Source organism: Ailuropoda melanoleuca, chromosome 8, assembly GCF_002007445.2.
Source record: "Ailuropoda melanoleuca isolate Jingjing chromosome 8, ASM200744v2, whole genome shotgun sequence".
Lineage (NCBI taxonomy): Eukaryota > Metazoa > Chordata > Mammalia > Carnivora > Ursidae > Ailuropoda > Ailuropoda melanoleuca.
Window position 1 is genome coordinate 54042821 of NC_048225.1, and position 12542 is coordinate 54055362.

Genomic DNA, 12542 nt, shown 5'->3' on the forward strand with positions numbered 1-12542 from the left:
CCTAGATCTGGCAGTGCCCACCCGCCCCACCCCAGGGACCTAGCCATGGACTATTAGAGGTGGGGGAACCTCAACTAGTGAAGGGCAAATGGCCTGAGCAGAATCAAGTGCACAGATGGTCAGACTGTACCCTGTGGTTGAGGTAGCTCAGGAAAGCTTCCTGGAGGAGGCAGGACAGGGGGAAGGGAGTGCTTCATAGTCGAATGCTTCTCTAGATGTTGGTGTTGTGGACCAGGGGCCGGGTGACTCCAGTTTAGTCCTGGTTCCTCCAGCTAATTTCTGCAGATTCCTTCCCCTCTTTGGGCCTCATCTGTGTCATGTATGCACAGAGAGGCTGGCCTCGGTGATTTCTAATGGACTGTCTGATTCCAGTGTTCTTGGTCTTTGAACCAAGAATGCTCAGAGGGAGCCAGACTGGATGTGAGGCAGGGGCTGGAGAGACAGAGTCCCCTCAGGGCCTTGTGTGCTGGCACCCCACGGGGTGGAAGATGGAGTCCTAGGGTGTTCCAACTGGGAGAACAGAGAGGCTGGAGGCGGGTGCCTGCGAGTGGATAGTATAGACCAAGGCCTGGTGACTTCAAGTGTGGCTGGATAGGGTGGCTCCCCAGTGGGCTGCAACTAAGCAAGACCGCAGGGATGGGATGCTGGGCCCCTGGGCCACCCGTGAGGGGCACTGAATAAGATGCTCTGGCCCAGCCAAGCTCAGTCCTAATGGTGGCCAGGAGGTCAGTGTGGGGAAACTGAGGCAGCAACCCAGTTGCAGGGAATTTGTCAACCCAGGGGTGAGGAGAGGTTGCAATGAGAAGGGGGACTAAGGCCCCATTGGGGCACAGGGACCCGGTGGTGAGCTGGGACTGCAGAAGTGGCACCAGGCCTGGCAGCTTGAAGGCCTGCAGGGCTCCGGTCAGCAAGGCTGAGGAGGTGGAGGCTGACCCAACCTCCCTTTGGGTTTCCAGATGGCTCCAGTGAGAGATCAGCTGAAGAGGACACCACGCAGTCACAGTACGGGGTGGTGAGTGCACCGCTTTACTGACAGGGTGGGGACAGCTGGTGAGGGCGGCTGGTAGCCACGACCTAAAGCCCAGGACTCTGGGACGGGCAATACCAGTTACTGTCCTTATTTCTCATTTGTCCCCTAGGTCAGCAACATGAGTTCCACCATGTTCCAGCCCCTCTCCCTAGCCTCCCATCATGGCTGCTGGGTCAATCGGGGCCTGGGAAAAAGTACTATGCTAGCCAAGAACTGGCCCCACACTTCCTGATTTCCCTCCTGAGGAACATTTTGCCACGGTTCTATCCAAAGCCTGTGTCTGTCCCTAGTTCAGGCTGCCTCTGGGCAGCACATTCCCCTGAATGGCCTCTGTCTTAGCCCAGCCTTCCCCACCCAGCCCCTGAGGTACTGGTTCTTTGTTTGGGGGCTACCTCTCTGTCCTCCCCTCTGTCTTGGTCCCTGTCGATCTTAGTCTGGAGTTAGGATGAGCTAAACTGCCCAGCTTTCTCTGGTCAGCGAGGAAAGGGGTAGGATGATGGGCTTACACACAGACTCAAGTCCCCATCCGCCCTCTGGGCTATGTCCACAATGGGAACAACTCCACCTACTCTTCCAGCCTGGGTCACCTGGACCCCAGGGGACTGAAGGCTGGCCTCCATGCTCAGGGACTCCCCAGGGGTCTGAACTAGCGAGCTCCCCCTTTTCCCCTGCCATTCCATCCTTGGGCTTGGTGGAGGCTGGATTTCCAAACCACCATCGTCTGTGAGTTTTCAAAGATCCATTGTCTGAGAACGTCTTAGGCCCCATCCAGATCCTTCCATCCCCAGCGCGTGTCTCTCTTTACTGGGAAGTCAGGGTGGAGACTACCCGCAGGCCTCGTCGCTGCAGCCTCTCCTGCTGGCCCTGGCCCATCAGTGATCCCCATCCTTCCTGCTATTTGCAGAGACATTCCCAGGATCCGTGTTCAGGGGACAGTGGGAGAAAGAGAGGCCTGGGCACCCCAGCCCCCACTGGCCTCAGCTCTCCTCTGGGCTTCATCCCTCGCCACTTCCGACCGAAGGCGGCAGGCAGCACGACAGTCAAGATTGTCCTGAAGGAGAAACATAAGAAAGGTGGGGATGGGGACCTCCTCTGATCCCTGAGGTGGGACAAGGGGGCCCCAGCTGCTCCCGCCTCCCATCCCTGCACTCGCTGCTCAGTGGTTCCCTGATCTCAACTTGGCCGGGAGCTTGTAGATTCATAAAACCTCAAAACTGAAGGTGTCCTTAAAGGGCACCGAGCTTGAGAGTACTGAGCGAGAGACAGAACCAGCCCTAGAACTAAGACCACAGGGTGGCATGACAATATTTTCGGAGCCTCTGCCATGTCTTTGCTGGGAATCGAGGGGCACAGAACAGAGAGATGAAAAATGGTCGCTGTCCTGGAGGGGCTCCAGACATGTAAATAAATACTGTAGTATCGGGAAGTGGTGAGAGAAAGTGGAGGGCTGCTGGCAGGTGGTCAGGACGCAGCAGGGAGGGAGCAGCAGAAGGGGAGGAAAGCAGGCTGGGGGCAGGGTTCCCACTGATGCGGCAGGAGCAGCTGCAGGAGTCCCTGTCTCGGCCCCGTCGGACAGATGGGACACTGAGGCTAAGAAAACCTGTCTGAGCCCACACCGCCAGGCGGTGACAGAACTGGGTCCCAGTGCTCCCCGTGCCAGAGGTGCCCATGAAGGGTAGGAGGAGGGCTCTCCATCTTCAGCAAGAACGTACTGGGCACGGGTCAGCCCTGAGTGCTGCAACAGGGGAGCAGTCGGGGACAGGGGACCAGTTTTATACCCGAGCAGGGACTTCCCGAGGGTTCCCGCCCCCACCCATTCCTGGACTCTGGCCCAGGTCTGCAGCACTGACCCTCCTCCCTTCCCGCCCTCCTTGGCCCAGCCTGTGTGCACAGTGGGAAGACATACTCCCACGGGGAGGTGTGGCACCCAGCTTTCCGCTCCTTTGGACCCCTGCCCTGCATCTTGTGCACCTGTCAGGACGGCCGCCAGGACTGCCAGCGGGTGACCTGCCCCACTGAGTACCCCTGCCATCACCCCGAGAAAGTGGCCGGGAAGTGCTGCAAGATTTGCCCAGGTACAAAGAGATGCTGGGGGCAGGGAGGGCACTGGCTGGAGGTACTCGGAAGCATCTCCGACAGGGATGGGGCGTGGACTGAGAGCCACAGGCTGCAGGGGTGTTGGATGCACTGGAAAGGAAAGTGCCCGTCTCACAAAATATTTGCCTTAGGGAACATCGAAGGTTATAGCGACGGATTAGAGACTCTTACACATATACACAGAATCAATCAAATAATGATCTTACAATTCTATGAAATCATAAGATCAGAGGATATTAGGACTTTGGGGGAGGGAGAGCCAATATTTATTGAGCGCTTACCATGTGCCAAGTAGGTATTTTGCATGCATGAATTCATGGACTCCTCACCACAAATGGACAGGGCAGGAATATTTTTCTCCATTTCACAGACCAAGAGAAGGTAAGCACCTTGTCCAAGGTCACACAGCTCAAATGACAGCTGGACTCTGAACCCAGGACTGTCTTGTTCCACAGACAATGCTCTTGGCCACTGCTGTCTTCCTTCAGCCCTCATGTACCTATGGGAAAACGGAGACCCAGAGAAGAGAAGGGATTTTCCTAAGTCACAAAGCAAAGCAGCAGCGAAGCTGGAATTTAGAACTCGGGCTTCCAGACTAGCCAGCTGAGTTCTTCCAACACTGTCGTGTGATGCTAGGATTCATGAGCGTGCAGAAGACATCCGAGTATTTCATGGGAAGAGCAGCCTGGGGTTGTCAGCAGTAGCTGTTGTGAGGAACAGGCCCCTTCCCTCAAGGCTGGCAGGAGAGCAGGTGGGGTAGAACGTGTGGGCTGAAGTTGTGTCTTCGCCACATCTGGTTAGAGGGCTGGGTTGGCAACACCAAAAGGAGAGGAATAGGGAAGAAAAAGGGGGAAGGAAACATGCATCGAGAACCTTCTAGTGCCAGGTATTGTACTGTGATTTCACGCAGATCACGTACTCATCTCTCAGATAGCTTACGAATGAGTTGACAGAGGGGCTGCAACCGTCTTAAGTCTCCACCAACCCCCGGCTTCGACATCAGGAAGTGCGTCCATGTTAGCTCGCTTACCAACTGACTTCCTAACTTACTCTTGTGAGCTTAGACAAGTTATCTTCCTTTCTCAAGCCTCAGACAGAGGTGAGGGAAAATGTTTTATAAATTGTAAATCAAAAATCCAAACGTAAGGGATAGGATCAGAGTCATATGTTACTAGGACAGGGTTAGAGAGGGAGCATGACAGGGTGGCACTGGGAACACATGAACGGTAGGGATTCAACTTGAATTCTCTTGGAGCCTGGCTGTAGCTCAGTGCTAGGCTCCTTCACAAACACACATCCCAGGCTATTTCCCCTTAAAAATATTGAGACTGTGGCCTGACAACTCTTAGCGGGACATCTTGAAGGGCCGCATAACTAGTAAGAGTTTTGAAGGAAGCGTGTATGTGTAGGGACTTAGTTCTTTAGTCCCTGAAAAATAGGGAATGTTGGTACGTGGAAAATTCTGGAAGATGTCCTTGGAATTCCAGCATGTGAAGGCTTTAGGACTGGATCCAATTTGGGACCAAAACCTATCACCACTATCACCACCATCCCCCCCCTACCCCTGTGGCCCCCTTCACCGCTACAGCCGGATCATTGTCCCCTCACCACCTCTCCCACCATCACAACCGTGATCATCATTGTCGCCACGATCACCTCACCCCTTCCAAACGTTTCATTCTGTGTGTGTTCATGACAGCTTGTGCTTGGCGATGTGGGTGACTCAAAAGACAGCCTGTCCTTCACCTGTAGGTCTCTTTTAGAGACAAACATACCCAAGGGAGACAATTACAAGGCAATGCAAGGTAGTGAGACTAAGGGCATGAGTGGGAGGCATAAGCAAGAAGGGGTTTAAAGGCTGTGAGCGGGAAGAAGCAGGGTAGGCTAAGCTGTTCCAAGTGGGCTGCCTGGAGGAGGTAGAAGGTGAGCTGGGCCCAGAAGGATGAGAGGCTTTCTGATATGCTAATCAATGGGAGGTGAATGGGAGAGATGGCCCCTCTCTCTGGTGCCAGGGGTACCAGAATTTTCCCAAGGACCTTAAAGACCTGAGGGGGCTGTCAGACTAGTGGCCTGGCTTCCTGGGCCTACCAGGCAGGGGTGGGGGGTGGGGTGCGGTGAGAGTGTTCATGAGCTCCTTGTCTTCCCCAGAGGACAAGGCAGACCCTGGCCCCAGTGACATCAGTGCCACCAGGTGTCCGAAGGTGCCAGGCCGGGTCCTCGTCCACACATCAGTAGCTCCAAGCCCAGACAACCTCCATCGCTTTGCCCTCGAGCATGAGGCCTCTGAGCAGGTGGAAATCTACCTCTGGAAGCTGGTAAAAGGTGAGCATTGGCCCACTCCCAGCCGGGCTTACCTCGGGCCTGGCCCCCTTACTGGGGGCCGTAGGGGCATTTTGTTGATCAAGGGCCGCTAGCCCAGGACGACCTGCCTCTGGCTACCCTTTTAGATTTAAGTATCCAATTCCAAGGTAGAGGGAGACAGATTCTCTCTGTGATTCTCTGACAGTTCTGATAAGCTCATCCACTCGGAGACGCCGGGGCCTCGAAGTGCTCCCTCTCCTGGGAGGAAGGGGTTGTTGCACTTGCAAGGAGCCAGGACAGGGTACCGCCTATGCCGCGGAAGCGCGAGGCATGTCGAACTGGTAGAACTTCAGCCCTCTGTGAGGGGAGAGCTTTCCGGGCAGAAGGGCCTTCACACCATCCTCAAAGCAGGAGGGCCTGGAGGCTGGTCTCATTCAGCCTGTTCTGCGTGGTGGATTCTAGCCCTCCGATAAGCTGACGTCAGAACCTATTTCTCATTCTGTGAGAAACTCACCTGGATGCCCCGGGATGCTCAGATCACCAGCTGAAGGTCAAGAGGCATTGTCATTGAGAAGGGGATTGCTGAGAGTGGGGCTTTTTGGTTCTTCTTGCCAAACCTAGATCCCCTGGGTACAGTAAAACAAACTAAACCCTTCAAGTGTGAATTAGCTGTAAGGTCACTTTTCTCTCCTGATGGCTCTGGCTGGAGCGGGCGGGGGTGGAAGAGGGGATCATAATAATGATGGTCATGATAATGATAACCAATGTGTGGAGCACTTTAGAGTTTCCAAAGTGCTTCACGCTCATTATCTCATTTGATCCTCAACAATCCTGAAAGTTAGGTATTATTATCCCCATTTTACAGATGAGGAAACTGAGGCTCAGAGAGGTGAAGTACCTGGCCCAAGGCCACACGGCCAGTAAGTGGAGGACGGGAGCTAGAGCCCATGTCTTGTGACGTCAGATGCGGCTCTTTCCCTGCTCTACTTTGCCTCCTGTCCTAGGAGGAATGGACGAAGAAAGCGGAGCTGTTCAGCCTGGAGAAGAGAAGACTCAGGGGGACAGGACCATTGGCTTCCTGGCTCTGAAGGACTGCCCCAGGCAGGGGGAGCGGTTGTATTCTGAGTGACTACAAGGGTCAGAACAACAAGCAGGGGCTTTGAGAATCAGACAGACCTGGGTTTGAATCCCAGCCCTGCTATTCTTAGCTGTGTGGCCTTGGGCAATCACTTGACCTCTCTGGGCCTCATTTTGTTCCTTCTGTTAATTGGGAAGGAGGGTTTTTGGAGAATTAAATAAAATAACATGGGTACAGCCCCGACTCTTCATCCCACCCCCTCAGTTAGAATTACAGAGAAGCATGTTTCCACCGACGAGAGGCAGCACTTTCTCATACCTAGACCCTTTCTATCAAAGAAGGGAGGGAGCCAGCTCAACTCACAGGAGTATGCAAGCAGCAACTGGGTGCGGGCTTTGCCACAGCTGGGGAGGTAGATCCAGCAAACCCTTATCTTGTTTTGTGCCTTGAGATCCCATCAGTCCCTGGACAGGTGCTGGTTTACTCCAGACCTCCGTCCGACCCCACCATGTGCTGGGACCACAGAGAGTAAGAGGCCCCAGGCTCTGTTCCTGGGAGCCCAGGGCTTAGTGACTTGGATGCGGCAGGAGCTCCCCGGGAGCTGAGCTGGTCAGGCTGGAAGGCTTCGTGGAGGAGGGGCCTGCAGCTGGACAGGTGTTAGGAAGGCAAGAGGAGCACTTCGCAGGCAAGGGTGGCAGTGACAGCCGCAGACGGGCCCGAGCCTCTGCTTCCACGCACTGTGCTCTGCCCTGTGACTGGAGTGTAGGAGGCCCTATGCTAATGTGCTTCATTTCATCCCCATAAGAAACATGAGGGATACGGATTCCTGCACCGTCTTGCAGATAACACTGAGTCCGAGAGGTAAAATGACTTGCTCAAAGTCACACAGTTTTAGCAGTCAAGGAAAGATTCAAACCCAGGTCTGACTCTCCCCAGCACCGCCTCCAGGGAGGTGACCTAATGCTTTCAGAGAGGTGCCTGCGGAAGGCCAAGGTGTGTCCAGAATGGCGCAGACTGGAGCGTTGTAGCCCAAGGCCAATCTCATGACCACCAGGCCCCGCAGAAGAGCAGCAGGTGGTGGGGACTCTTCAACTTCACGGTGCCAGGCTCTCCCCTCCTGTCACTGGCAAACACCCCCTCCCCATCTCCTGACCCCCTGGGCGGCCTGAGTGCCTCACCAGCCTCTCCATCACCTCCCTGCCCCACACTGTGGGGGTCAAAGCAAACACTCCCGAGGTCTGACTATCAGCGGCAAACCCTGTTTCTTCACCCAGAGGAGTGGAATCAGCAGGCCTCAGTGGCGGGAGGAGGAAGGGCAAACACTGGCCCAGAGACACCGACACTGGACTCAGGCCCCAGAGTCCGGGTGGCTTATTGTTAAAGGCCTTTTCGATTCTGGAGTTTCAGAGTAGAAGGGACCTCAGGGGTCCTGATTCCAGCCTCTGTCTAGGAAGGAAGCACCTTAGAGCCTCCCGGATGGTCTGCAGCCCCTGACTCCACATGCCCCCACCCCACCTCCAGTGGATGGCTCCACCGAGAAAGGGCTTGTTTTCACATTGAGCCTCACGTCACCTCACCTCACCTGCCGGTACCGTCTCTGTCCTGGGGGTTCAGAGAGCCCAGCTGCCCTCAGACCTGGCGCAGCCCCCAAAGGCATGGCCATGCGGCTCAGGCTAGCTCTTGATTCCAGGTCCAAGAGCTCAGTTCTTACGAGCATGCTTTACAGGCTCCAGTGCAAAGACCGCCCCCAATCCCTGTCACCTCCTCTCCGGTTTGTGTTCTGGGGTGTGTGCAGCAGCGGGCCGGGGCGGAACAGCCCATCGCCATCTCAGGCTTGTGATGTAGCCTGGGCCTTTGGAGTGAGTCTCCCCTATATCCCAATCCTTGGCATCTGAACTGGGGGTCCTGAGAACAATGCTGGACATTCCCAGCCTCCCGGACCTTAGTGCTGACCGTTCTCCTCAGTGGGATCCTACCCAGATTTCCGTAAGCAAGGCCAATTCTTCGTTTTCTTGAGGGCTGTGCCAGCCTAGCAGAGGCCTTGCCGTCACATCTGTTCTTTCTGGCCACAGACCCTGGTGGTCACAGCTGGTGCAACTTCACAGCCCATGTGCTCGGGGCCTCAGTGCCATGTGTGGTGCCCATGGCCAGCTCTCTGTGGGACGCAAACATCAGGAGATCCAGCTAATACCTCGTTCCCTTTAGGGTGTGGGCTACATTGGGCACATACATGTTTCCTTACCCATCCATTCATCAAGGGATCATTTACTCATTCATTCATTCATTCATTCATTCATTCATCCTACATGACTAATGTGGGCCAGGCTCAGGGGAGCCAGAGAGGAAAACCCTGCAGGAGTAACCAGGGGAGGCAAGAATAGACACAATGATAGCGCATTAGAAATAGGTACAATGACCAACAGAAGCTAAGAGCTGGGGGAGATCAAGGAAGGGGAGATCCAGGAAGACTTCCCAGCTGAAGCTTAGAGGATGTGTAGGAGTTCATCTGGTGGTAACAGGACAAACAGAAGTCAATAGGAGAGAGGGTTGCAGCAGAGGGGGTGGCCTATGTAAAGGCTTGGGCCCCTCAGGGGACAGCAAGGCCGCTCAGGGGTTGGGTGAACAGAGCCTAGTGCTGAAAGGGGGCTACCGCTCTGACGATGTTCTCTGGAGTCTGATAAGCACACCTATTGATATCTTTCACACACTGTATGCCCAGAAAAAAGCATGACCAGCCCATATGGGCCTCCCACCTCCCCCCGACCCTGCATTGTGGACAGGTGAGTAGTGTGAGAGCAGAATGCTGAGGGTGACAGTGGACGGCCTGCAGAGAGGCAATGAGAGGTCAGGGAAAGGGAATGACAGGTAATGTATGGTTTCAAATGATTGCAGTTAGGATCACAGCTTGGACAGGGAGTAAGAGGGGTCAGAAGTCTAGTGCAGGGACCCAGGGAAGATGTGATGGGCCCCGAATGGGGAGAGTGGCAGTGGAGACGGAAGGATAGTTTCAAAATACTGCGGAAATTTAGTCCACAGGATTTGGTGTCTGGTCGGAATAGGGGAGGGAAGGGGTGACTAAGTCCCATCTGTGTCTAAGTTACCCTGTTCCACTGACTGCATGGCCCCACCTTCCCTGCTCATGCCCTTGCCTCTGCCCTCAGGAATCTTCCACTTGATTCAGATCAAGAAAGTCAGGAAGCAAGACTTCCAGAAAGAGGCACAGAACTTCCGGCTACTCACCGGCACCCATGAAGGTGGGACGTTAGGCTGAGAACTGGGGCCTGGGAAGAGAGCCGGGCCAGAGGCCAGGGCCTCGCGGGGAGTTCCAGGCTGCTGGTGCTGGGGGGTGGGGGCAGGGTGGTTGTCAGCCACAGACGTCAGTTCCCGGCATAGGAATCCAGTGGGCGTCTGGGCCAGAGATTTCTCAACTCAGGGCGCTTGGGAGCAGGAAGGTGAAGCAGAACCATCTGGATTTGGTCCTGGGAGTGGGGGAGACAGGGCTGTAGAGGAAGGAAACCTGAGCCCCTAAACCGTGATGCTGCCTACCCCCTCTCTACTGGAATATTTCCTATTGAAACCCTCCTAAGCACTTTCCTTCTGATGCCCCTTAATTTGCTCTGCACTGTACGGAGGCAGATGGACCCAGGTGGGGCTTCAGGTGGGGGAGAGGAAGTCACAGATGGGCATGTCACCAACAGGTGTTGGGAAACCAGCCCAGCCCCAAATGCTGGTTGGTTGAAGGTGGGGTCATGTGCTAGAACTGATCGGGCTAGGGGGTTATGATGGAAATACCCATTTCCTTCCTCCTGTGGACTCCAAACCCAGGCTCTCACCGCCCTTCTTGTCCTAAGTTTTTCCCACCCCAGTCACTCTGCCTCTCTCGTGCACATGCATGCACAGCCGCACACACACGCACACCCGACCCCCGACCCCCACCCCCACACCCCTCTTCTGCTTTCCTCTCTGCAGGTCACCGGAATGTTTTCCTAGCCCAGACCCCGGAGCTGAAGGTCACAGCCAGTCCAGACAAAGCAACCAAGACCTTATAACAAAGACCTAAACAGTTGCAGATATGAGCTTTATCTTTTTTGTTGTTATATATTAATAAATGATAAGTTGCATTACCCCTCAACCCTGCCTGCTCAGTTCATGTCTGGTCTCCGTGTGTTCCCACAGGGACTGCGAGGCAGGCCTGGTTATGCCCATTTTACAGGGCTAGAGACTGAGATGCAGCAGGGGCAGAGGCTGGTCCCTGTCCTCGTGGTGAATTGTTACCAGAGCCAGAGCTGGTTCCCCCAGCCTCCCCGCCCAGGCCCTTGCCTGCCTCCGGCCTCTGTACTGCTTCCATCCCTGGCCCCCAGCTATGGCTCCTCCTGCTTTTATGGGTGCCCCCCTCCTGGAGCTCACTGGCACTGAGCTAGGAAAGGGACTGACTCCAGTTAGCCAGTGGAGGGGGAAAGGGAGCCTCAAAGCACTTTCCCCAGCGAATCTTCCAGGGATCCTTACAGCTGTCAGCCATGCTCTACAAGGAGGAACCCGAGTTTCGGGAGGAGCAGTCCTTTGCCCAGAGCCACGGGGCAGGGCAGTAGCAGAGGCAGAGCGGGCCCCAGGTCTCTGGCTCCGGGCTAGCACCCCTCCCCAGGTCTGCCGGTATAAGCCCAAAGAGTCTTGCCTCCAAGGATCTCCAAGACTTGGCAGTCATGTCGCCAACCCCAGCACCGCAATCTGGGAAGAGAGCCTAACAGTTACAATTAAAGACAACATTAATAATTTATCCTGCCTACACATTCAATTAGTTGCAATTTCAAAGATGTTTTAGTGCTCACGATTCCACTTAAGATGAACACTGTAGGAATTACCTCGACTTGAGAGAAGAGGAAACAGGATCAGGATGGGCCAATGTTTTCCCTAAAGCCTCACAGTGACAGCTAGGGAGGCCAGGACTAGAACTCAGGCCCACTGCCTCCCATGAGACCCATGCTTCCCCTCCACACAGCACTGCTCTCCACCCCAAGCTGGATTGGAAGCTGTGGAGAAGCAGTGTGAGATGGCCTAAGGCCACCTGCAGCCACCTAGAGGGCTCTATTGTCCCCTGAGCCTTGGTCTCTGTACCTGGGTGTCTGAGGTCTGGGATGTCTGCAAAGCCGCCTACCAACGCCGCCCTCCCTGGGCAGGGACGAGCGCCACTCTCCCCGAACTCCCTCCACCACCTCCCAGGGGCCTGGTTTGAGAGGCTGGGGTTTGAGGAACACGGCTGGGATGTCCCCCTCCTCCCCTGAGTCAGAAGACATTAGCTCTGCACGGCTTCTACCTGTCGCTGCGAGAGAAGACACAGCTCTCTGGCCTTGCTTGCTCACCACGTAGGATTAAGCTGGAACTCGGGGGAGGAGTTCTGAACATCTCATATTTAAAGCATGGGAATCTGAATGCTCAGCGTTCACATGGGGAACTCTGGTCATCCTTCAACTTAGCTCAGATGGGCCTTCTCCATAAAGCTTTCCTGGACACCCCCAGGCCTGCCCCTGCACAACGGCCCTCTCCTCTGCTGGAGAATAGGGTTGCAGGCAGGACTCTGCAATGAGAAGTGGCGCTGAGGCCTCAGGATGGGAACGGACTTCCCCGTATACTTTTCCTGGCGTCTCGGGCCAACTGCCTTCCTGGTCTCTTTGATGGGCTTATCTGAAGCCTGTGATGTTCACCCTGAACCTTTTCCACCACGGGAGGCACGTTCAGCATATCAGCACCTCCTCCCTTTGGTCCAGACGTTTCTGGGTATGTACGCACGAGGCTTGCCGTGGGAACCTCTCACAGCTTTCCCATGGGTTTACACCTCTCTGACTCGTCTTCCCCTTTCATGTATTCATTCATAAAACACTTTCTCAGCTGCTCTGGGACAGGCCTAGGTTAGATGACCAACACAGCGTAAGGAACCAATACGGCTCTGCCTATACTTAGGGAGCCGAAGTCTGGAGGAGAAGGGACATCACAGCTCCATGAGTGCCAAGGGCTGCAACAGCAGGGCCATGGTGAGCGCAG

The 12542-nt window shown here is 55.2% G+C and overlaps 1 protein-coding gene and 1 long non-coding RNA gene across 3 annotated transcripts in view; one reads left to right on the forward strand and one right to left on the reverse strand.

The window, feature by feature from the left end:
• CHRDL2 (chordin like 2) overlaps nucleotides 1–10596 on the forward strand; it is a 30387-nt gene extending 19791 nt beyond the window's left edge. The window contains exons 6-12 of one of the 2 annotated variants that reach the window (XM_034666346.1): nucleotides 957–1012; nucleotides 1935–2103; nucleotides 2911–3105; nucleotides 5276–5449; nucleotides 6294–6348; nucleotides 9668–9760; nucleotides 10476–10596. In XM_034666346.1, the coding sequence (XP_034522237.1) occupies nucleotides 957–1012; nucleotides 1935–2103; nucleotides 2911–3105; nucleotides 5276–5449; nucleotides 6294–6348; nucleotides 9668–9758 (740 nt within the window). In that variant the 3' untranslated portion in view covers nucleotides 9759–9760; nucleotides 10476–10596. The remainder of the gene's footprint in view (nucleotides 1–956; nucleotides 1013–1934; nucleotides 2104–2910; nucleotides 3106–5275; nucleotides 5450–6293; nucleotides 6349–9667; nucleotides 9761–10475) is intronic. The other variant, XM_019795379.2, reaches the window with a different exon arrangement.
• On the reverse strand, nucleotides 69–9907 carry LOC117803363. Its single transcript, XR_004627153.1, has 3 exons — nucleotides 9747–9907; nucleotides 3409–3626; nucleotides 69–2081 (listed from the first exon to the last, which is right to left on the reverse strand). It is a non-coding gene; the product is annotated as an uncharacterized LOC117803363 (long non-coding RNA).
• Nucleotides 10597–12542: the final 1946 nt, after the last annotated feature.